General features: G+C 35.2%; 1 protein-coding gene across 4 annotated transcripts in view; it reads left to right on the top strand.

The window, feature by feature from the left end:
• LOC148956994 (protein Spindly-A-like) overlaps positions 1-26,372 on the top strand; it is a 69,209-nt gene that overhangs the window by 13,168 nt on the left and 29,669 nt on the right. For all 4 annotated transcript variants that reach the window (XM_089097167.1, XM_089097176.1, XM_089097184.1 and 1 more), the window contains exons 4-7: positions 4,314-4,478; positions 10,821-11,000; positions 14,256-14,465; positions 20,580-20,678. In XM_089097167.1, the coding sequence (XP_088953293.1) occupies positions 4,314-4,478; positions 10,821-11,000; positions 14,256-14,465; positions 20,580-20,678 (654 nt within the window). The remainder of the gene's footprint in view (positions 1-4,313; positions 4,479-10,820; positions 11,001-14,255; positions 14,466-20,579; positions 20,679-26,372) is intronic.

The raw sequence follows: 26,372 nt of genomic DNA on the forward strand, positions 1-26,372 counted from the left end.
AATTGCTGTAAAAATGAGAGGCAGGTTTGACCCCTCTCAACTTTCCAATTTAGCTAAATTTCTGATGGTTAAGGTTGCATGGTGTACTTTTGTCCCGCCAACCATTTATTACATAGTCATGAATTGCCTCGCTTTAAACTGAGTCAGGACAAAGCTCATTCTTATGCATTAGCTTTAATACCCTTCCCTCCTCCCCTGATGTATCTACAGTAACGGAGTTTCCAGCTCCTTAAGAGTTTCAAATCAGCATACCTCATTAACGAATTTTGTACAAAATCAGATGCAATTTACGTTCATCATCTCTTAAAGAATTATTGACCTGTTTTAAAACGAATCATGTTATTCTTAGTTGAAAATAAGGTTTTTTTTAATCTATAAATTCCCAAATTTATAATCCAAACTTTTCACCAATGGGGGAACTATACATGTATAGGAGATGAATTTGAAAGCATCCCTCTGTCTCAGTCCTAAAAACAAGAAACAAATCAGGAAACCCAACTAAAATCACAAACAGATATGGCTTGTAAAAGAAGATGGCAGTAGTTCCGGACCCATTGGAAAATGCTCATTTTTATATGTTTAAATTTTTCTATTAGTTATTCAAAGAAAAAATTTTGACTAATGGGCCACAGAACCAAACATCTTAGCACTTTCAGGTTTCAATCTAGTTTGTTTTTCAATCCGCTACTTGGTTTGCTCGGAGCTTTTCATTCGAATGCAAGAACCAGGTCCGAAAAGATAAAGCTTGGGGAAGAGCTTCAGGTAGCCCTCTCTGATCTAGACTATAAAGCTTAACTTCGGCATGCTCATTGTAGACTCTATCTCAGTTAGTTTTTGTGATCAATTTGGGAAAAGAGGCGATGGGCAAAGTGGAACCTGGCGTACAAAAAAGTGATTTGTGGCTATAGGCCAAACTTTTCTTCTCCATCGACTCAAAACTTGAAAACCGGAAAAATTTTATTTCTTTTAAAATTAAGCGTTAAAATGGCAAAAAAATTTCGGCTCGCCTCTCCCTCTTAAATGTGTAGCCTGGAAATGGCTCAGAAATCTTTACCGACCGGCTTGAAACTTTCAAGAACCGTCTCCTGGGCCAAGGGGATCCAACGTTTCGTTGGGAGAGAGAAAAGGGTGGTAAAGGTCCCAAATATGGGTCAATATTTCTTTGTCTCTGATCATCTTGAAACTTAACGTCGTAAGTGCCCAGGCTAAGAGGAACCTAAAACCGTTTGGGAATATGATCCTTTCGAAAATTTGGCCTGAAAAGGGTCAAGAACTTTTATTTGTTATCACATCAAAACTTAAATCCTCAACTCCTTGGGCCAAAAGGCCTTCATAGCACATGACATAAATGGGGGAAATATTGACTCCACCGAAAAAGAGCCAAAAGAGGCCCAAAGAAGCTTTTTTCAAACGGCTTGAAACTTATACATCCAAGTTATTGGGCTTTAAGAGACTCTCATCTACAAAGAAAATTGGATATACTGCGCATTTTTTTTCAATCTGCTTGAAACGTTTACCTAATTTTTTTTGGTGTTTCGTTCAGAGTGATCAATTCACTCACACACAACAAACAGAAAAATATTAGTTTATCTGGAAATTGGATCGAAAACAGGGAGGAATATTTATCTTCTTTTTTTTGAACTAATTGAAACATAAAACCGTCCTTGGCCAATTAAACCTTAATGTAGAAAAACCGGGGGTATTGTTTCTCCACTGAAATTGAGGCCCAAAAGTTTTGTGCCAGTTCACGAAAACATGGAGGGAGGGCTGGAGATTTGTATATTTTTTTAGTGAAGAAATAAAAAAGGCAACCTGGTAAATTTGTAGAGGTGCATTTTTTCTGTTTTAAAATAAGAATCACTAAAAAACTATTTTTTACAATCTAGGGATGGGGGAATTGACATACCGCCTCCTTCTATTTGTGTCCCAACTTTAAGTAAAACAAACAAAATTTTGTTGGGTAAAGCCTGAAAATTTTCCAAAAGACTTCCTATGGATTACTGACTGAAAAAGCATAGAGCTCTTGATTAATTTGAAACTTACAGCTGAAAATTCTTGGATCCAGGGGAACCTCTTGCAAAAAAAAATAAAACTAAAACTGTGATGGGCCAAATGAGGCCCCAAAATGGGAAAAGCTTGTTTGTTGCCCACAGATTTGGAATTCTAGAAATTGTTTTTTCGTGACTGTCCTAAAAAGTTACCCTAATAAAGCTAAATAACTACAAAACAAATTTGGTTGTGATGCCACTACTGATTTGTTGGGTTATAAAACAGGCGTAATATTTCCGCATGTAAAAAAGGGGAAAAAAGTAATATAAAGGCGTCAGAGGCTCAACATCAGAGGCTAGAAGGCTGAAACAAAAAACAACAAGCATTTCACCAGCAACATACCTAAGAATTCCATAAAAAAGTTTCACTCTAAAAGAAATTTGAAAGACAAACGTTTGACCTAGTTAGACGATTTAGTCTAAGACCAAAACGTCTTAGTTTTAGCCTAGACGTTTAGTTTTAGTTTAGTTTAGTGACATTTTAATGAAAGACTAACAACTAAATGAGTTCAAATATAATTATTAGAGATGCCTTTAAAATAAGCTCTGCTATGAAGAAATTATTGGGATAAAATGTGACTCATAGTTACATTTTATTTCACATTCTATTTCACAACTGGAATAATTAAACAAGCAAAATTGCCCACTCGTGCTTTAAAATTACTGATTTTAACTTAGCCCTGTGACCAGGGCTAAGGGAACTTCCATTCAGATTAAGAGCGGTCCTGAATGATGGTACTACTTCATTAATGAAAGTCAGACGGAATTTTATTGAAAGAAACTATGAGTAACACACTTCTGCACTTCAGAGTTAGTAGACTGTAATAACCCTTATTGAGGACCTTATTGACCTGAGGACCAAGGGGTCCTTATTCAGGACCAAATTTTGGAAGAAACAATTGGTTGTATTGGTTCGTTGCCTTAAAGATCCTAATTTACTATCGCTGATCTGCCTGACAATTTAAGGCCCTGTAACTAGGGCTAAGGGAACTTCCATTCAGATTAAGAGAGGTCCTGAATGAAGGTACTACTCCATTAAGAGAACTTCCTGACCTTCAGAGTATTTAGGGACTACTCTTATTTTTGGTTTATTTTAAGCTTGATTTAGATATTATTTAATTTTTGTTTTTCTGAGATTTACACCAAGTGGCGGTAAATAACAGTTCGAAAAAATTCTCGAATGAATCGAATAAATTCGATTCGATATATCGAATTTATCGAATAAATTCGATAAATTCTTGTAATAAGCAGTGAAAAAAAAACAATAAAAAAATAGACTAGATATTTCGATCACATAAATAGTGATCATCATCAGCAGAAATGAATTATAAAGTTCGCTCAAACTTTTCTTCCTTAAAAGTGCCTAAATGTAGATTGAATTTTATCGAAGGTGGCGAAACCCTCTTTTTCTTACATTGTAGAAGAAAAATCTTGTTGGTTTATAATGTTTGAAAACTTTTATTATTGTTTGTAGTGTAATAGCCATTCCAATGGTATATTCTCTTGAATTTTTAGTAGATTGTAAGTCATACTAACTTATATGTTAAGTCAAAATGACGGCCTTAGCTTTAAGGGATCTATATAATTGTAGGTCTTTTAGAAAATGACAAGAGGGGACTTTTTTTAAATACCAACAAGATTAGAAATAACCCAAAAATTGACACACGGTATAATAAAGATACTTGACCTGTTCATACGGGTGCTCCCATATATCTAAAGGTAAATTGACATAATCAAGAACTTGCTATCAAACTAATGACTTGATCAAATAAGATGTTAATTCGTAAAGAAGTTTGGTTTTAAATGAAGTAGCTAAAGTTAGTGTTTGCTAAATATTTAAAGCACATAAACATTATATGTTATATATACATTATATGCTACATTATATATAAGCATATTTACAGCATATATTGTGTAGCTATTAGTCTTAATATGTAGTGTTTGATAAATAGGGCTGTCACCTGGTGTATTAAAGCAAGATAGTTTTATGATTCTTCTTATTACCCGTAGCAGTGTCGAGCCAAGAGCATTTGAAACTGAGCCACAATTTTTTTTTCTTTGGATTTATTTTTGAAGTGAGTCTTGAAATGTTGTTAAACTCTTAGTTGGGTCGGCTTCTAGCTGATCTTAGATTTATTTTTTTCTATTTTCTATGCATCATTATTATAGAAATCTACTTCATCTTTTTACTTTAATTTATACTGACTTCTTGTTTTATCTTTTAATTTCCTTTCCCATTTCATTATTCTTTTGCTCTTTTTTTAGAATAAAAAGTATAAAGCAGATAGACAACAGCTATTGAGTGAAATTGAAGAACTACAGAGTATGAAAGAATTGGGCAAGGAACAACTGACTGAATTACGAAATGTTCACGATAGATCTCGTGAACTAAACAATAGTGCATCTGACAGTTTAACGACAGTATTGCAGGTAAGTGCAGATAGAATGCCCGGGTAATCATGATTACCCGGGCAGTGGGGTTCAAATTTGTGTACTTAACAATAAAAAAAAATGAATTTACTTTAATTCAAGTCTTTAATTGCCTTATTTATACTTTAATTGCTTTAATTTATGTCCCACATTTTGGAGGAACAGCGAAACTCATAAATAACAACACTGGAACAGCACTAACAAAACTGTATCAAAAACTAGAACAACAGTAACAAAACTGGAACAACACTAACAAAACTGGAACAACACTAAGAAAAATGGAACAACACTAGCGAAACTGGAACAACAGTAACAAAACTGGAACAAAAACTGAAACAACACTAACAAACCTGGAACAACACTAGCGAAACTGGAACAAAAACTGGAACAACAGTAACAAAACTGGAACAAAAACTGAAACAACACTAACAAACCTGGAACAACACTAGCGAAACTGGAGCAAAAACTGTAACAACAGTAACAAAACTGGAACAAAAACTGAAACAACACTAACAAACCTGTAACAACACTAGCTAAACTTTAGCAAAAACTGGAACAACAGTAACAAAACTGGAACAAAAACTGAAACAACACTAACAAACCTGGAACAACACTAGCGAAACTGGAGCAAAAACTGGAACAACAGTAACAAAACTGGAACAAAAACTGAAACAACACTAACAAACCTGGAATAACATAATACCGTGTCATAATACCAGCATAATACCAGCAATTTTTTGCTGGTCAGAACGTTCTGGCGAATGTGGACCATAAATATACCCTGCTTTTCGTTTGGATAGATTTGAGAATCAAAGAGGGTCACTGGGCCATTCACGATCACCCTCCAAACTCCTTTGCTGAAATATTTGAATATTGTACCTCGTTGAGCTGGAATCATGCTCGATTTTCAACATAAATGACTCGAAGACCAAAATGGACCCATGAACTCTCAAGCTTCCCGCTCGCTCTCCCCTTTTCTTTTATAAGAAAGCAACCTTGTTTGATCGAAATTATGTAACAATTTTTAACCTGTATTATTTTTAGCAATAAAGGGGGTCCGTGTCCCCTCCAGAACCTAACCACCACTGACCTTACTGCAGAAAGGTCAGTATTGCACCTTGCTCTAAATGGAATTCTAAGCATTTTCAATCTGTATGACTTAGGAGCAAATTTGGCCGGTGGCCTTTCCAATAATCACACTTCTTCTCACCGCCATCAAGTTGAAACATAGACTTGTGGCACCTCGTTTTATAAATAATTCTGCAAAAATTTTCAACAAGAATAATCACCGAAATAAATTTGGCCGATGGACCCCCAAGCGCCTCCTCTTCACATTTATTTTGTTGCAAATAAGCAGTCATGTTTAATCTTACTTGAATTTGAATAGTAGAAGCATATTTTATTGCTGTGATCGAAGAGCCAAAGCTGATTTATGATTTCTCCACAAACCACGACCCCTCAAACACTTACCAGTTTCTTATGACACGTTGGTAATTTACACCTTTTCTGTAGCAGAATCTCTCAAGGATTGTCAATCTTCATTAACAGAGGGACGAAGTGCACCCTGGCCTCTCTAAACACCACCGTCTACACACCGAAATGGAAACTTTTTGGCAAAACGGTTGGCACGTTTTACCCTATTTGGGCTGGGCTCACCCATGAATTTTTACCTCTTTGCAATGACCCCTTCAACACCCTCTCTCCCATACACCACCAGTCTTTTAGAAATTTACTTGACATATCGTGCTTTCTTAAAATAAAAAGCCTAAAATTCCTGAATGTATGTCGTTAGAGGAACAAAATATGTGCGTAGCCCGCCCCCTCCCTTTCAACTTTTGAGCAGAAACGTAGACACATTGTAAATCGTCTGAAGTGGAATCATGCACAAATAGTTGTTTTGTGTGATTGGAGACTCCAATGGTCACTTCGACACTGCCCATCACCACCAGCTTCTCTTCTGAAAGTCTGGCAGGCTTTATTTACTGATCAGCTCGAAATTTGTAGTTTTTCTATCCGTAAATAATTAAACTAATAACCGACTTCTTTAACATGAATTTGGGTGTGCTTTAAATCAGAACCTTTAAATTGAAGCATCCCTCCCTCTTTTTGTGCTCTTTTTAATGTAATCTTTTATTACTAATTTTTATGCTCTGCATTGTGCATCACTATGGATTCGAACATTTTTTTTTGTATATTCAAAATGTATCAGTTATCAATAAACAATGAATAAAATTACTTTCTGCTCAGCTAGTTAAAAGTTCTTAGCAATATTTTTATGACTAAATTTTTACTCTGATACTATACTATTCTGATTCTCTGATACTATTGGACATGTCGGCCCACTCGGGATTGAAAAATCAGTTCTAAACGACCCATTTAGAATAAATTTGCTCTATAGAGCTGCTCTTTATGCCCCCCCCCCTCACCCAAAGATTAGGTCGGTCATTTGCGTACCTATATCATTGGACATAATCAAGCACGTGTGTGTACACGTGCTCCAAGCACGTGTGTGTACACGTGCTCCAAGCACGTGTGTGCCTATTCTGAAAATGAAATATATTTTTGGAGAGAGCAAGAGTCATTAGAAGCTGGATTATTTTGGCGATATTATTTCCAAATACTTTTGGGGTCCCTCAAACCACTTCAGGGGGATTTTCCACTCATCTATGTTCAGGAAGTGTTTACTATAATCAACTATCAAAATCATTTAATTTGAAGGCTTGAACTTATGACCATGAGGTAATTAATGCGTTTGTGTTTTCTTCTTTTCCTCTCAATTCTTTTATTTATTTTCGCCTTATTTTCTTTTTCCTGACTTTTTTTCTTTTGCCAGACTTTTAAGGATCTTGATAAACTAAAATTTATGTTTTGTAACATTTCTTATAAACTATTTAGGTACTATAAACATCGTTTGCCAAAACTGTTTTTAAAAAATGAATGCTGCAACAAAGACAGATGAAAGCAAAGTGGACAGGGAAGCTCTGTCCCTGTATCTAAATATCAGGTTTTAAATGTGTCAGTGATGTTTCTTTGTATTGATGACGTCTCAGTGCATGTCATTGTATCAATGACTTGTCTGTGACATTTCATTGTGACGTCAACCTAGTCTGACCATTTTTGGCAAATCCTGTTTCAATACAAATTCAAAGCTAAAAAAGTAATTAAATTAAAAATGCAATTACATTTAAATTGTATTCACAATAATTGTAATCATAAGTACAATGCAATTAAAATTTTACCAGTGACAGACCTTTAAAGATTTTTACAGATTAACATTTATGTTTTATAATATTTCTTATAAAGTATTTAAATTTTATCAGTAGCATACCTTTCAGGATTTTCATACATTAACATTTATGTTTCATAATATTTTTTATAAACTATTTAAATTTTACCAGTGGCAGACCTTTAAGGATTTTTATACATTAACACTTATGTTTTATAATATTCCTATTATGACCATCGATTGACAAAACTGTTTTGTTTGGGGGGGGGGGGAGGGGGGGTGCCAGGAACGATTTCCAAACCCGTAAACAGACAATAGTCTTTACACTCCTTAGGCCTTCACAACCAGATCAGAATTGTTTTTTCTTTCTCATTATTTTTCTATATTTTCTCTTTAATTATTTTTATTTCTTTTTTCCTTTTTAAGTTATGTTAATCGAGTGTTTTCCATCTTAAGCTCTGCTACTTGGGTGGATTATTTATTAATTTGCATGGCTGACTAAAAGAAAAAAAATCATACAATACAGCAATTATTGCTGTATAATTTCATACAAATCAGTGCTCATTGAACAAGTACTATATGTCTTTAAGCCTGATAATCATCCCTGTTTAAATTTACAGATAAAAATGTTTAACTTATTGTTTAAATTTTAATTTTTATTATATTTTTTTATAAATTAATTGTTATTTTTTTCATCTGGGACTAGTTCGAATTTACTAGTCTCTTTCCCTCAATATGGCAACACAATATCTTTTCATTGAACCGTATGTACTCTTCATCAATATCCTTTACAATTCTATTCATTCAATATGTTTCTCGCTAATTCATACTCTTATGCCTCTTTTAATTCCTTTGCTTCCTTCTTGTTTTCGTAATATCTGTATCTTAAGAAGTCCTGGTGCAAAACTCTCTTTTTCTTCTATCAAACTTAGTTTATTTCGCTAGCATTCCTAGATAGTTTCCTAGATTCTTCCCTAAGATCTGCCCCACCCGAGTAAATGGCAAACTGGACTTGTGACCCTATGCCCTTCGGGGCGCATGTTCTAGTCCTGGTGTCTGTAACCTTGAGTTATGGCGTGGGGCTGGGGTCAGTGGTGTGATTCTGCAAGCTCTGATGCCTGGAGTGTAGAGGCAAAACGCCTTAAAAGCTTGAGTCTTGATCGAGTTGGGTCCCCCTCGCCAAAAAAAATGCTTACCTTCCTACCTAAAATATCTTTGGTGCCTCATGAATCATTTCACTTAAGTCCCTTCCCTTGCCTCAATATTATCAAGCTCTAACCATTCAATGGCATATCTATTTTGTTTTGGAATATTTCTCACAAGTTCTCGTCCTAAAATCTATCAACCTCATCATTGCCTGGTAAAAAGCTACCTTTTCAAATTTGAGGTGTAAGTCATTGAGGCGTGAGTGTAAGTCTTGGTGCCGCAAGGGGTGCCATCTCACGAAAATATAGAAGGGAAGGGTTTTTTTTAATGAAGATACAAGAAAAGATATTTGTCATCATCTGGGGGGAAGTTAATTGCAAAATGGTGGAATTTGGATTTGTTCAATGCAAATGCTTGAGATAAGATATTTTACAAAATCTAAGCCCTCCTCCCCCCAATAAGAAATGAAGTCCAAACACCCTGGGAGGATTTCGGTAAGTGCTTTCACACTACAGATTTATCGTGCTCTCTCACAATTTTTTTTTTTTTTGAAAATCTCTCGATTGAAAATCCCCCAGCCTAACGATGAATGTTGATGTTCCGATTGTTGGTAATTCTGAGAAAATCTCTTTAAGTGAAATCCTGAAAACTTTTTAGATTTGGGAAAATTAGCGCAAGCTGTAATTGCATACCTTGAACCATATCATGCTTTAAAAAAGCTTTTATACTGATACTTGGTTCAGATGCATGGGGAAACGGATGAGAAAAACAGATCGGTACGAAAAGAAAACTGTTTAAATGGTTGGTATAACATTTTTCTGGAAAGCAAAGATAGAATATGTTTTTTGATAGAATATATTTAAATCAAAATGTAGAATATATAAATTATAGAATATATTTATATAAAAAAGTATAGAATATATTTTTTAAGATAGAATATATTAGAATAAAAAAATATATTTTTTATCCTTCTTTCTCTTGTTGATTTCTCGTGTTGACTTTATATAACTCGTATCATAAAAAAAATGGTGGTTCTGAACAAGAACCACCAGTTCTCGAACTTTCCCATAACAAGTGAAATGCTTTTAACTTTCAAAAATGCCTGCTCATTTTTTTTTGGACGACACGAAAAACTGATGGGTACCATAGAGAAACTAGAAAAATTTCTTAGTCCAAAAACTGATCAGTAGTATGGAAAACCCGATCAGTTTTGAGCGTTTCCCCAATTGTCTGAACGGGCTATGAAAGTAAAACGTGACGTTAAAACTTACTTTAGTTTTACTTTCTCTTATGCAGCGACGGTGCTTGTATAAGTTGTATCAAAGACAGGGTACGAAGTGCACCAGCTATAGAAATATATTATTTCTGATACAGTTCGTCCTGCTCCTCCATGCGCAGGTCACAAATAAATAAAAAACTGCAAGACTTTGCGATTTACTTTTGCTATTTTCAAATTTGAGGGTTATTGACTCTGCGTTTTGTTGAAAAATACGGTATACCAAAAAGAGGACATGATGACGTACTTCACTTATTAAAGCTGATGAGAGCCTTTATTTGGTTCTGAAAACACATCAGAGATCATTTATAGATACATGCTTTCCGATATGGATTTCCGATACCATCAAGATAATATATCTACTAATATTATCTTTTTGTCTGCTAAAATCTACCGGCTACCATGTCTGCTGAAAAACTACCAAGTGCTCTTTGCTCAGTTTTTGAAATGGAAACACGGCTGATAGGAGTTAACACATCCAATCAAAATTTTGAGATAGCCATTTTGTTCAGCGTTGTTGATTTCCAGATAGGAAATATGTTTTTGAGGAGGACACTCCCCCACTACCCTCAGGGCAATGGTTTTAAGTTATGCCCTGGGGGCATATAAGGTTTGTGTGTTCACTTTTTTAGTATGATCTTTTCTGTATTTTACTTAATTTGGGTATTGACTCACGTAATTCATTACATTTTAGAGCGAGTGCGAAGCAGAACGTTCAAAACGAATGGCGTTGCAAGAGGAGGTTTTAAGAAAAGAGACACTGATAAAGCAAATGCAAAGAATGTACGATGAATTGAAAGAGGAATCTATGGAGAATACTGAACGTCTACTAGAGAACCAAAAAGAAAACGCTTCGCTGCTAAACCTTTTAGAGGTGTTTTGTTTGTTTGATATTATTTTCTTTCTAAGGCTAGATCTTGCAGGAAAATCCGTTTCAGTATATATCTACAGTAAGGCATGGTTTTGCCAAACAAAAAAATTTGTCTTGGAGGATAGGGGAGGGGGGGGGGACTAAAACTCAGTTTTTTTTGCGCTATGTTTGGGGTACTTGTGACTTATAAAACAAAACAGACAAACATATGATATTGTTCATAGCATAAATAAATATCATAAATATCATAGCATAAATATCCGAGCTGTGCTCATTAAAGTAAGGTTGGAAATAAGCACCATAAAAACAAATTGTTAGAAAAGAAATTTCTGGTGCCTTGAACTTATGTCTAAAATTCTTTGGGTCAAGGCCCCGTTTCGAAAAAAAAAAATATTGGTTCTTGAGAAGATGGGGTCCTGAAAAGACCCATCAAACTCTGTCTCTGAACGGTTTAAAACTCATTACCATTCGGACCCTAATAGCCCCTGGCTAAAAGGACCCTAATATACAAGATACATTTTAGTTACTGACCCAAAAAGGCCTGAACAATGTATTCTTTAAGGTTTGAGTCTTTCAAGGATTATTACCCGGGTTAAAGGGATTAAACATTTCTCTTAAATATAAAGCTAAATTTGAAGAAAAAAATTTGAAATAACGCTAAATGGAATTCATAATGCAGGGAATTTGCTTGAAAATTAAATTTATTTGGGTAGAGAACAGAGTTTAAAGAAGAACCAGTGCCCTAGTTTTTTCTTGTGTAAATCCTGACCCCACTATTAAGTTAACTGATAAAGTTAATGAAAAGGTGATATAGATAATGAGCTTGTAGAGTTTCACTAAAGTAGACATCTTAAAGGCTTATCGGTTCTGTTTACCTACTTTTCAAAGTAAAAAGGTAAAAATTTACCCATTCTAATAGAATGCTCATTAGGGAGACTATTTATCAAGTTTTTACAGCTAAAAGTAAGTTGGCAAAGTCAGTCTGTTTGTATCTTATAATCTGTCTAAAAAGTGTTGTGAACTTATAAATGAAGCTTGGTTTGATTATGAGCATTTTCTACCTGGTGAAACTCACCAGCAATATAGCAATAATATCTGTTACCCAATTAAACATCAATGTTTTTGCAACTCTGATAAAATCTCAATGGTAAACGCAGCAGTTTACCGACTCCTGTCGTGATTTTACAGATGGTGCCACAATTTCCCATTTGGTTAAATAAACAGGATTAAAATAGTGACATGATATGTACCGAAATCTAAATTTCGGTTGGTAAATGCAGCGGTTTTACCGACTCGTGCTGTGATTTTACGTATTTTATTCGAAACGGACATTATGCTAATTATTGACAAAAACAGTCGGTGAAAATGACCAGCCAGTCAGTAAGATCTCTTGCTCCCCTCCCCCCCCCCCAAAAAAAAAAATAATTTGGCTAGTAACGACACTGATCCCAATGTTGTATTTTTGGCGAAATTTTAACCACTGGCTTGCGATTTTGTGACTTTGAAGATAACCGATTTTGTAAGTTTTGTGAGTTTGAAGGTTTGAGTTTTTTTTATGTTGTCAGTATTGCAAGTACATTTTTAGTTGAAGCTGATCAAAAATTATTAATATTCGTAACAAGCTTAGCTTTGTGTGCCAAACAACCCTGTAATGCTTAAAAAAAGGTTTTTGTTTTTATTATAAGTAAAATAAAAATAAAAAAAAAACACGGAAGTGCATCTGTTAATAGTATATTTCATATCTTTGGGGAAAGGAAGTCACCAAAAGAGTACTTCACCATAACATTTAGGGGCTCTGTCTCTCCTTATTGATTTATTACTATAAGCTAGGTTGTTTCTGATGAGCAAAAAAAAAGAATCAAGATTTTTCTTTATAAATTTTTTTTGGTCCACTGTCTTTATACAAGTTTTTTTTTTAGCTATGTGACCATTGAAACTCGTCCAGATCGATATCTGGAATAGTCTTGAGACTGTTGTGAGACAATTCTGAATTCTAGCTATAAGATGCCATTAAATATTAATGGCATGTTTTTTGAATATTAATGGCATTTTTTAATATTGATTAAAAATTAATATTAATTAAATATTAATTGGCTATCTTCTAATTTATTGTGCAAGGGGTGATTTGATAAAAACAAAAAACTGCAAAGTTATCCTTGAGTCCAGAGGCAGTTTTAGGGGAGGGAACGAGGGGGCACTTTCCCCGGGTGCCGAAATTTTAGGGGTGCAAAATTTCAAATGAATAAATAAATAAAAAGTAAGAAAAGTCAGATTTAGATGAGTAAAAATTTTTCTTATAAATGAGAAATTTGTTAATAAATCAAGGTTTTGTTAAAATTTGGCTTAATAATTTTTGGGAGACAGGGCGGAAGGGGCTAATCAAGATTTTGCCCCGGGCGCAAAAGAGGCCAGAACCGCCACTGCTTGAGTCACTACTTATTAAAGTATGCCTTATGGAGTTGGTTTATATATAGTTAATATTTGTTGTTCTCTTAGTGGTTCTGTACCGCTTTTCTAGAAAACTTATCTGGAAATATTGAAATAACAATGTCAAGTAATCATAATGGGAGGTCCACAAATATTTTGGTTATCAATTTCTGATCATTTTTAAGCACAAGAATAATGGTAAGACCTGTGTCTGATTTGTATTTAGTCAGACCCACTAAGATGTTAAATCTATTCTCCTTCGAACAGATTTAACTCGAACCTTTGATTTGAAAGTGGTGTTTTTCGAATGGTCTTATGCTTACCAGGCTATCAAGGTGGATCTAGAAACTATTTGACCGTTTTTTGCCAGACTAAGAGTAAAAATGATAAAATAGTCAATTTTTCGTTAATATATGGTGCCCTTTTTGATACTCTCTTAATGGGGAGATATCTTCAGCCCTGTAATCTGACATTTCCATGATAACAAGGACAAGGACTATGACGTTCTTGTCATAGCTCCTCGAAGTTTGAGTTACTACTAAACTACCAGGTATTTAGACAAAAATTTATGGTCGGAAAGCAGTGGGGGTTGGGGGGGGTGTCCGTGTGAGCTACCGAGGTATAAAAAAATAGACAAGTGGTACAAAATCTAGGTAACTATAGAAATAACTTTAAATTCTTTTCAAAAATAAATACGCCTGAGCCAATTAATTTCCATTTCTTATTTTAATTTCAAAAGTTTTTACGAGTAAAAAAAAGAATCAAGCTTTCTTTCTTCTAAAGTTTGTTTATGTTCTTGACTTTAGTTTGAGGTGATTTTTTTCTATTTAGGAAAGAAAAGAAGAAATTTTGGGCCTACAAGCGCTTTTAGATGCTGAACGCGTATGTAATACAGATCCATCAGCACGTGGAAATTCATTATTTTCTGAAGTGGAAGATCGGAGGCAACAAGCGGAGACGCAGTTGGAATTGCTTCAGGAAAAGTATCACTCTGTCAAAAAACAACTAAGTGCTCTTCAGCAGGAACACATGATCTTGAAGGTACGGTTTTGATAAGTATTTAAATTCATCTTACGGTCGCTCTTTCATTTTATGCATTTTCAGCCTCATTTGATTGGAAATTAGAAGGGTTTGTCCTCTTTATAATAGTCGAAAGTGATTGGAGGATGACTAACACCCCTCTAACACCCACCATTTCCCTAAACACATCCAGTCAAAATCTTGACATAGCCATTTTGTTCGAAGTAGTTAAAAAGTCCGGAAATTATGTTTTTGAGGATTACACTCCCCCCACAGCCCTCAGGGCAAGTATTGTAAGTTATGCCCTGGGGGTATATAAGATTTTTTTTCTAGCCACCCACAACCAACACGGAGTTCGACGCAGGTTGTGCTGACTATTGTTTTTGAGGGCCGTGCTCAACATGGGCGAGTCATAAGTTAGTTGCCTCTATACATGAGGCTTAAATAAAAAAAACAAGTTTTTTTAACTGAAAGTAAGGAACGACGTTAAAACTTAAAACGAACAGAAATTATCCCGTATATGAAAGGGGGCTGTCCCCTCCTCAGCGCCTCGCTCTTTACGCTAAAGTTTGACTTTCTCACTATTTTTTTTAAGCAATAAAAAACTGGATAATTTCTGTTCGTTTTAAGTTTTAACGTCGTTCCTTACTTTCAGTAAAAAAAGCTTGTTTTTTTATTTGATTTTTGAACGTTTTTGAATTAATGCAGGTTTTGATTTTGGCTCACCGTACACGAATAATAAAAAAAAAATTGCATGTTAATTTTAGTTTTATTTGGTTAAATGGCTTTCTCGAAACTTGTTAAATTTTATTTACGAACTTTTTATTAGTAATAAATATACGTAACTTACGAATTAACTTACGTAACGAACTTCTATATTCATAGATTTTTAATGCGTATTTTAGGGGGTTCGCCCCTAGTCAATACCTTGCTCTTTAAGCTAAAGTTCGAATTTTGTCCCTATTCCTTAAAAATGACCCCTTAATCACAAAGGCCGTTAATTAGAATAAATAGCTCTTATGAAAGTACTAAAAAATCTTTGGCTTAAAGAGCCAGGTATTGACTAGGGGGTGAACCCAATCATATACGTAATTTTTTCTGTTCGTTTTAATCTTTGATGCTGCTCCTTACTTTCAGTTGAAAAACTTGTTTTTTTTAATTTAATTTCTGATCTTTTTCTTTAATAATGATGGGAAATCCGGCACCCCCTCCATAGCAATGTCACTTCCCCCATGAAAACTTCCTTCATGGAAAGATCCTCCCATATAGCCCCCACCCCCCACCTACCAGAAAAAAAATCCCCCTGAAAACATCTGTATACTTCCCAATAACCAATACTATTTGTTGACATTGGGTAAAGTTCATAACTTACAGCCCTCCCCCCGGGGACTTCGGGGGATTAAGTCATCCTAAAAGACATATTTATCATATTTTCGACCATGTTGAACAAAATGGCTATCTCAAAATTTTGATCGGGTGACTTTGGGGAAAAAATAAGCGTGGGAGGGGTCTAGTTGTCCTCCATTTTTTTGGTCAATTAAAAAGCGCACTAGAACTTTTAATTTCCGTTCCAATGAGCCCTCCCACGATATTCTAGGTCCACTGGGTCGATACAATCACCCCTGGAAAAAAAACAAAAACAAAAAAACAAATAAACACGCATCCGTGATCTTTCTTCTGGCCAAAAAGAGAAAATTCCACATTTTTGTAGATCGGTGCTTGAAACCTCTACAGTAGGGTTCTCTCATACGCTGAATGTGATGTTGTGATTTTCATTAAGGTCCTATGACTTTTAGGGGGTCTTTCCCCCTTTTTTCTAAAATTAACCAAATTTTCTCAGGTAAATTTTGATAGTGAGACTAAACCTGATGAAACTTTTATATTTGAAATCAGTATTAAAATCTGATTCTTTTTATGTATCTATTGGTATCAAAATCCCGTTTTTTTAGAGTTTCGGTTACCATTGAGCCGGGTCGCTCCTTACTTACAGTTCGTTACCACGAACTGTTTGATACGCTGAGCTTTGGTTGAGATTTTAATACGTCTTTGTGGAATAATGTTGACAAAGCAATTGCACCTTCACACATACCTTCATAGACAGAGATAAAACCATCCTGGCTACTCTGTAGGTTACTTGGATAAGTAAATGTGTCTTATGGAACATGAGTAATGATTGAGCAGTTGGTTGGCTTCAACGTGTGTGAGTCTATGGTTTTAACGCTTATTTTAACTCATAAATAAATAATTCTTATGTTACGAAAAACAAGCGGATGAACAACTCTTTTTTCGTATCATGGAGAATGGCCCCGTGTACCAAGATGAGCGCTTAACAGCATGCGCTGCTACAGCGAGATTTTATCCAGCCAGTTCAGCCTCCTACACATAAACTACACAGCGCATAAATTACAGTGTTGAGTGCATCAGTACACCCTATTCTATTCTGAAACCCAATGGGGTTTAGCAGGGCACTACACTTTTCTTTTAACTCCTCCACAAAAAGCAGCTCAAAGTATTTTAAGTATTATGATTATTTTGACTCATAAATAAAAAATTCTTATGTTGCGAAAAAGAGGCAAATAAACACCTCTTTTTTCCTTATGATGGAGGATGGCCCCTCATACCAATGACTCAAATGAGCGCCTAAAATCGTGTGCTGCTACAACGAGATTTTTATGCAGCCAGTTCAGCCTCCTACATATGTCTACACAGCGAAGAAGGGTCCATATCTGGATAGTCAAAGGGCATGGGATGTATAATGTTTTTTCTCCACATTATTGGGGGGTAACTGCCAGCCCCCCTTGCCACCCCCAAACGACGCCCCTGGGTGGTACTGTTCGAAGGGCAACTAGACAATGACGGAAAGCCGGAAAACTATATAAATAAAAAATAATCAGAAATATACCGTTTTACCGTCGTCCGAACAAAATCTGTTAGTCAAATTCTACAGACGATAATCGCCTAAAATCAGCCAGTTCAGCCTCCTACTTATGTCTACACAGCGCATAAATTACAGTTCTAAGTGCATCAGTACACCCTATTTTATTCTGAAACCCAAACTGGTATAGCGGAACACAATACTTCTCTTTTAACGCATCTACAAAAAAGCAGCTCAAAGTGTTTGCATTTGATAGTTGTGATTGTTACTGGTCTAAATACATAGCACTAAATTTTGGTTTTGCCTTTCTAGTCACAACTACAAAATGCAGTTCAAATTGGTTTTTTAAAAACCAGCTGATGTTTGCAGGGTTGAAGCAATAGAGTGAATTGAATTGATTCTTCGCCGTGTTAAGCTAATCGTATGGGCTCAAGAACAACTTGACGTTTTTACCTCACCATTGAGTTGTGTTGTTTTTTCTCATAAGCTACTTCTAATTGGGAGTAAGTAAGTATTGGGAGAAAATTATCCCCAACTAGAATTTCAATGTCAAATCACGGCAAGAAGCAAATTATGATTGTTAATTTGATGAAACCTTAAATAACAAAACTGAAATATACCCACTGGAGTAACTCAAATGTTATTCTGAAGTTTTTGCAACCGGAAATCAGTGGCAGAGAAATTCGTATTCAACTTGATGAACAGTTACAATGAATAAAGTAGTCACTACTCACGACTCATCACAGCCACAAGCAGCGCTTGCTCCTCCTCCCTACCATTCTGTTAAGAAATTCACTCAATCATTCCTTCACAGGAATTTCCTGCCAAATGAAAGAGTTTATCTTAGATTTTTTTTTTTTTCACAAATGAATTAAAGAGTGAAAAATAATCCCAGACCAACCTGAAAATTTTAGCGAGCTAGCGTTTATCCACTTTTTGTATTTTCACAGGGGTAGTTATGACGCAGAATGTTGGATAGGCGAGCAGTGTGTTTCCACTAGCTCCTTTTTGTAATCCGTTGAACGTCGGAAGTTTTTCGTAGAAAATGCGTAGATGGCGTTTCAGATTCAGTAGAATTTTCCTTAAGCCAGTAGTTGCCATAAAAGTCTCATGGTCCAAGTACATGACCGCAAAAACCCTGCAGCTTTTTCCGTCCTAATCGTTTATAGTTACAAGATTAGAATTTTGCCCAGATTTGAGACTTCTCTTTTGCTGGCTAGTAAGGTTTTCTAAAAAATTTTTGAAAGGGTTTTGTCCCAAACCCTTGTAGCCAGAATTACCAATGCCTAATACCATAGATTCTGTAACTGCGTTCTTTTGTTCATAGAAATGCATCAAATTCCGTAGATCTATGTAAAAATGTGTCACGGTACAATTGTACGACGACATGCTGCTAATCTTGGCTGTATTTCAGTTTTCGATATTTACTATCCCTTATGTTATTTAAAACTAAGAGAAGTTTCTCTTGAGATAACCCCTGTTGGGAGGCTATTCCATATGGTGATGGTACATCGACCTAAGCTCTCTTTTATGTACTCCAGACAAGGAGCTCCCAACTGTGGGCTTATCTAACAACCGACCCCTTAATGAGGAGATTTTAGCAGCTTAATTCTTATTGGGATGCGTCTTAGCACCTCGTCTGATGGACAAGCGCATATATTCGTAACGTACTGACATAGACGTCATGTCTTTTTGCTTCTGTAATGGTTAAAAAGGCCTGGTAACATGCTTTGATCCCTCTATTTCGGATTTAATTGAGAGGCGTTAGACAAGTTTTGGGCTACAGCAAATAGAGACAGACGTGTTCAGTAACATGTTAATACAAGGTGTAATTGGGTGTTGCGATCGTTGTGAAAGTTTTGGCATCAGAGGGTATCACTTAACTCCGGCGCGCAGGATGTTGTCACTTCACTAAGGTGTCCATGTCACATGAGAACTGTCGAAGAAGTCGACGCCTCTAGAGGGTAAATGTTGTACTACTTAACCGCTCCGAGCCAATAAATTAAATTTAATACAGCTTTTACGGAACAAGTATAATCACCAACGGAACTTGTGATTTATTCGCCAGGTTCGCATAGGTATGGAATCGTCTCCGGAGACATGGAAAAAGGGTCACTTTTTGTGTGTGGAGAGGATAGATTGTGCCAGTGCTTGTCAGGATGTGTTTATACTTTGATATATATATATATATATATATATATATATATATATATATATATATATATATATATATATATATATATATATATATACATATATATATAAGGTTATTCCACATCGTGATGTGGAAAAAACTTTTTCATGATGTTTATAACCATTAAATTGGTTACACCATGAGCTTTTATTAAATCTTTAGTTGAACCACATTACATTGGCACTAACAAAAAAAAAGTTAAGAGTACATGAGCTATAAAATAAGTCTCATGTCAAATGAGTCAAAATCATTTGCCGTTTCAGGGTTTCCGCCTTGTTTTGGAAACCAGGCAAATTTTCTCTGGTATGTAATTTTAGCAGACAAATTGAAACTTGATTAATTTTATATAATTAGAATCACAGTAAAAAATAAGTTCTTTTGATGTTTATATATATTTATATACTGTATGTCGCTTCACAAATGCCGCGCGCAGGATGTTGTCACTTGACTAAGGTGTCCATGTCACATGAGAACTGTCGAAGAAGTCTCCTAGAAGACGAAGAATATTGACTTCCCTGTAAAGACAGGATCAAGTGGATGTTCACGCTTCTTGCTTTTGAATATGCCAAATTGAAGCCACTCTATTCAGCTAATGGTGAAAAACTTTTTCTTAATTCTTGAATAATAATTGCTGTTATCTGGAAAAGCTTAAACCTCTTATTTTTGCTCTATTGTGAATTAATACAGCGTAATTTGGGTACAACTATCGGGTCGTATGTAGTCTAGCGAATTGGAAACATAAAATATATATTTGGCTAATCCATATCTCCCAAAAATAATATATATTTAGCACTGAGATTGCAGCCGTGATAAGATATATCTTATTCAGAACTTCTAATAATATATACCGGTATAAACAATAATCGTTTTTAATCGGCATGTATTTAGTGCATTTAGCAGACTGTTATTACAACTGTTATGGAATATTCTGTTAAGGTTTAAAGGTTGTTAAGTTCTGTTAAGGTGGTCAAAGCTTATAAACATATACGCAATGTCATTTGACTGTGACTTTTAACTTTTCAGTGCTAAATCATTTTATTTTTTTTTTTATTTTTTTTTATTCTAGACACGCTATGGAATTTTAGCTTCAGATGTATCAAATCAAAATTCTGACTACATCCGTGATCTGGAATATCGATTGGGAAGCACCATTGAGCAACTACGCGTAAGTAAAAAAATAAATAAATACGCCTCTATGAGAGTATATCCCAATCGGGCATGCACGTAGGAAATTTTAAAAGTGACACTTTTTAGGTATCATGGGCTTTAACTCCTCACCCCCTCCACAATCCTCCCACTCCCTCCACTCGCTGGATTCTATGTTTCTTTTTTCTTTAATAGTTACAAAGTTCTGAACAAAGAAGGTATTGACATGGTGAAGGTCATGGTGACAGTCTTTTCTTTATCTTTAAAATAACTTGAGGAAGGAAAGGATGCACAACAACTTTTGTGAAAGTGAATCAAGTATCTTAGGAACCATATTAAATTCTTAGAAATCGGTCAATCGCTCCTACATGTTCAAACTGGAAGGCTGAAACAAAAAAAAAGAATAAATAAGGAAAATTCCATTCAGGAAATACCCCAACCAAAAATTTTGGCAATAATTGCCAAAAAGCCACAGGACTTCTTTTTTTTTAGTTGAATATACCAGCTAAGTATCTTCCCTTCTGGTTACAACTCCACGTCATTAGTATACCATTTACGAAATTGGGAAAGGTTTCATTAAGTGGCTTTCTGTAGTTAGTGGAGATAATTTGGAACATGGTCTGAGTTGGTGTCAGGGCCTTTTGTGTTGGCTTTGGTTTTTTTTTATTATTAATTTATTGCCCGTAAAAAAAGATATAATAGACGGAGTAATCACTAAAGATACAAAAAGGGACACAAACACACAGTGAAAATTCAAATATTCAATGATTATTTGATCAATGTACCTCCCTATGGTGCATTATATGGACCGTGTTTTTGAATGAAGGAGAGATGGCTGACGAATCATTAAACTTTTTTCTTTTTAATGTTTTTCAAATGAATTTTTTTGTCTCCTATTTTAATGTTAGGGTTTATTTCTTTTCTTTTTTTTTTAATTTGTTTTCTCGAATCTTGAGAGTTACTTTCTATTCTAGGTGTATCGCATTTTTGTTTGTTAGATATTTTTATTAACTTGAGAGTTTTGAGTTATTTGCTCTAATGGTATGTTTCTGTTCATATATATTATTAGTACTGGATTCAACCATGTCGATTCGCTTTATTTGTAATGAAATTGGGGTAAGTTTGGTGATCTGTAATTGCGTATTGGCTATAATGAGGGGGGGGTGATTCATTGTTTAGATGGGGGTACGGTAGATTCCTACAGAAGTATATTTTAACGGACTTACTGCTTACTTTTTATACGGTTTCAGATAAATGTGTAAAGAGGTAGGGGGGAAGTAGGAATTAATTAAAATGTTTCTCTATACAGGTAAAATGTTACAGTCCCATATCTACCAGCACAGAGGTGGAAAAGGTGAGGCAGGTCATCACAGCCCCCCAGGAAATTTCTTTGGGGTGACAAATACTGCTATGAACTTGGTTTTCAGCAATTTTAAGTAGTGATATTTTTCTTTTTCTGTTTATATGAAGTACTTCAATGTACTTAAAACAAATGTATGTAATGAATGTATTTATCTATAAGAAAATCCTTCGGTAGAGGTTGTGATGGCTTCAGTTATGTCGAAGATCTAAAATCTCACAGAGTTTCCATCCATACAAACAATAATACTCCTTTTCATCCAACCGAAATTCTTTTGTAGTAATATTAACAAGGACTTTTCACCAAAATTACAATTTATTGCCAATTTTTTTAGCATTTTGAAATTTTATCCAAAATTTAAGTTGCAAATTCAAACGTAGGACGGTACTAATCAACGTACAATTATTGATTTACACTTTTTAGAAGCAATTAACCAGGGATTTAAGGGACCGGTACGGCAAATTATATCTTGGTTGGGCCTGGGTATGATTTGGAATATAATCAGAAACTAATTAAAAAAGCGCTTATCAACTGTAAGCAAGGAACAGATTTGAAACCTATTTGAACAGATTATTCTTTGTATGAAGGGGACTGTCTCTTCCTTAGCTCCTTACTCTTTACTGTGAAGTTTGGCACTTTTCCAAGTTTTTAAAGAAAATTTGCAATTGGAAAAAAAATTCAAAGCACAAAGAAACTTTTGTTTAATCAGCAAGGTGTTGAGAAAGGGGCAGTCCCCCTCATATGCAGAGTAATTTACATTTGTTTTCATTTTATGAAACTGTAAAGTTTTATGAATTCAATACTTTTGGTCAACATTTCAATGATCTCTGTTTGGATTTTGATGGGTAATCAAACAGTTCGTGGTAACGAACTGTAAGTAAGGAGCGACCTGGCTCAATAGTAATCAAAATTCTAAAAAACAAAATTTGGAGACCAATAGATATAAAAAAAAATGTTTATTATTCTTATTCGAAATATATAAGTTTCATTAAATAAGTTTCACGATCCTAACACTTCGTGTTAGGATTGAAAAATACTACGGATAATTTTAGTTTTACCCATCAAAAGTTACGAGCCTGAGAAAATTTGTTTGATTTTCAAAAAAAGGGGGAAAAACCCCTTGAAGTCGTAGAATTTTAATGAAAATCACACCATCAGATTCAGCGTATAAAAGAACCCTAATGCAAATGTTTCAAGCTCATATCTGTAAAAATGTGGAATTTTTTAGTTTTGCCAGAAGAAAAATCACGGATGCGTGTTTATTTGCTTTTTTTTCTCAGATGTGATAGTATCGACCCAGTGAGCCTAGAACGTCGGGAGAGGGCTCATTCTAACGGAAATGAAAAGCTCTAGTGCCCTTTTTAACTGACCAGAAAAATTGAGGTCAACTAGGCCCCCTCCCACGCCACTTTTTTTTACCAAAATCGTCCGATCAAAATTTCGAGATATCTTTTTTGTTCAGCATAGTTGAAAGGCCCAATAACTGTGTCTTTGGAGATAAAATGACCCCCTACAGTCCCTGGGGAAAGGTTTGTAAGTTATAAAATTTGCCCATTGTTTTATTTGTTATTGGAAAGTATGCATACATTTTTCGGGTGGGTAGGGGAGGACGAGCTTTCTGCTGGGAGAATTTCCTATGGAGAGCGAAGTTTTCAGGGAGTGAACTTTTCAGGGGAGATTTTCCATTGGGTGAATTTGCCAGAAATCCTAACGAAATTTTTTTTATATGTCTTGCTTTCTCTTTTCCGATTCAATTTTACACGTGGAGATGTTAAAGGTAATCGTCCGGGGTAAATTTTCGCCAGTACTGAATTGTTCAGAACATATTTCTATGGGGAGGAGGGATTTTTCCATGGAGGTGGAGCCAGGTATCCCGGCACTATTTGAAAAACAATCAGAAATTAAAAAACAAGTATTTTCAACTGAAAGTAAGGAACAACATTAAAACTTAAAACGAATAGAAATCAATACATATATGAGGAGGGTTTGCCCCTCCTCAAAAACTCGCTCTTTAGACTACTGTTTAAATTTCGTCCCGATTCTTGAAAAACGACTCCTGAAACACAAAGGTGTTTAATTAGAACGATGAGTAACTTTTTTTTAAAGTGCCGAAAAACTGTAGCTTGGTAAACTTTCGCCGGGATTGAATTGGCCAGAGGATATCTCTACGGGGGTCGGGATTTTTCCGTGGAGGTGGAGCCAGGTATCTTGGCTTTATTTAAAGAACGATCAGAAATTAAAAAAAACAAGTTTTTCCAAGTGAAAGTAAGGAGCAACATTAAAACTTACAATGAACAGAAATTATTACGTATATGAGGGGGTTTGCCCCCTCTTCAACATCTCGCTCCTTACACTAAAATTAAGTTTTGTCCCAATTCTCTAAAAATGACTCCTGAAACACAATGGTCGTTTGATTAGAAGAATAAGCAACTTTTTAAAGTGCCGAAAAACTGTAGAGTGAAGAGCAAGGTGTTTAGGAGGGGGCAACCCCCCTCATATACGTAATAATTTATATTCGTTTCAAGTTTTAATGTTGCTGCTAACTTTTTTTAGAAAAAACTTGTTTTTTTTCTTTGTTTAATGAAGCTTAAAGACAAACATTTTTCTAAAGGCAATGGAAAAAGTTTGTCAATTAAAATAAAAGTATATAAAAATGAAAAAAGTAAGTAATAATAAAAAATACAAAAAACAATACCTTACTTACAAAAACTAAGATACTAACTTCCAGCAGTCAGTTCTGTTGAGCAATGCCGAAACGTTGGACGAATACTTTTTAAAAAATGTCGACAGTTTTGAACTTGGCTATCAAACATCAAAATATTTAATGCCTTTAGACTCGGTGTTTATAAAAAGTAACTTATCAAAGTAGTTTATTCAAAGTAAAACATTAAAACCAAAATTAAGAAAATCAAATAAAAATTTTAAATTCAATATTTGTAATTTAATATTTAGTGTCAAAAACCAGCATATTTGACACCTTTATACTTCATAACTGTAAAAAATTACATCTTTTTCAAAGTGACAACTAGATAAGTACAATCACTCCTGGAAAAAAAAAATTGATGATAGAACACAAAAAACGTACCCGTTCAGGGGGAAAATACAGAAATTCCCAGCACTCCGTTCAGGGGAAACATTTCTGATTATAGTGGCTTCACATATCAGCTAATGGGTACTCTTGCAATGTAAGCAAAAGTGGACTGCATGTTCTTACCGAAATTGCCCCTTATTAAGTTGTTTTCCTTGTGTTTTCTATAATAATACGAACTTTCTTGTCTTCTAATAACTGCACTAATTGGTAATAACCAAATACATATTTAGGATCCACCATAAAAAGCTGATTCTTTGACTGAATGTCATTAATAGTTAGGCTCTTATTATTGACTTACCATTCATTACCATGAAGAATTGTTTTTTTGCTCAAACCAAATCATATAGAAAAAATGTTTGTGGAAAACTAGTTAAGAGTTACTCAGTCAGAAATTAGAACTTATTTGTTTCTTATTATAGGTCAAAATCTATTGGCAGGCAACCAACAATGGGGCAAAAAAAAAATTTCAATGCTTTTTCCCTATTCTGCTCTCTTTCTTTTGGTTTCCTTGAAATTACTTTTTAGATCCAAATTTACAGGGGAGGGGGCATGCCTCTCCCCCCCCCCCATCCTGCCAGCGTCCATGTGTTCTCGCACTGTTATTTTGGGCTTGTATAAGGTATATATATGTAAGTTATCCTGCGAAAAAAAAAACAATCACGAATTTTTGACTACGTTGTAAGCCGATAGTCCTTTGGGAAAACAGAAGAAAAAAATTGATACATTGCTTTATCATGAAGTTGCTGTACTATTTGCGATCGTTATTTTGTCCCACCTAGTGAGGCAGCTCAAGACCCAGTGCTATCGCATTTGCAGATGATAATACTCTTGGGTGTTCAGAAATTAAGCAATCTTCCCTTATCATGAAAACGTATTGTGTGCTAGGCCATTGCTTAGTTTGATGCTAATCGCCCTGCCCTAAGTCTATCGAAATATCGTCTACTTATTTTTTCCAGATTTGGCGATTCTTGTTCTTGGTTTAAACTATGTCTACCACTCGTGGTGATGTAACTCGTTCCCCTGATACGACGTCCGTAGTGATGTAACTCGTGGTGATGTAACTCGTCCCCCTGATACGACGTCCGTAGTGATGTAACTCGTGGTGATGTAACTCGTCCCCCTGATACGACGTCCGTAGTGATGTAACTCGTGGTGATGTAACTCGTCCCCCTGATACGACGTCCGTAGTGATGTAACTCGTGGTGATGTAACTCGTCCCCCTGATACGACGTACTGAAACGACGTCCGTCGTTTCCTTCGTT

The sequence above is a fragment of the Artemia sp. Qi Xiang Cuo genome, chromosome 1 (assembly GCF_049724085.1).
Source record: "Artemia sp. Qi Xiang Cuo chromosome 1, ASM4972408v1, whole genome shotgun sequence".
In the NCBI taxonomy this organism is placed as follows: Eukaryota; Metazoa; Arthropoda; class Branchiopoda; order Anostraca; family Artemiidae; genus Artemia; species Artemia sp. Qi Xiang Cuo.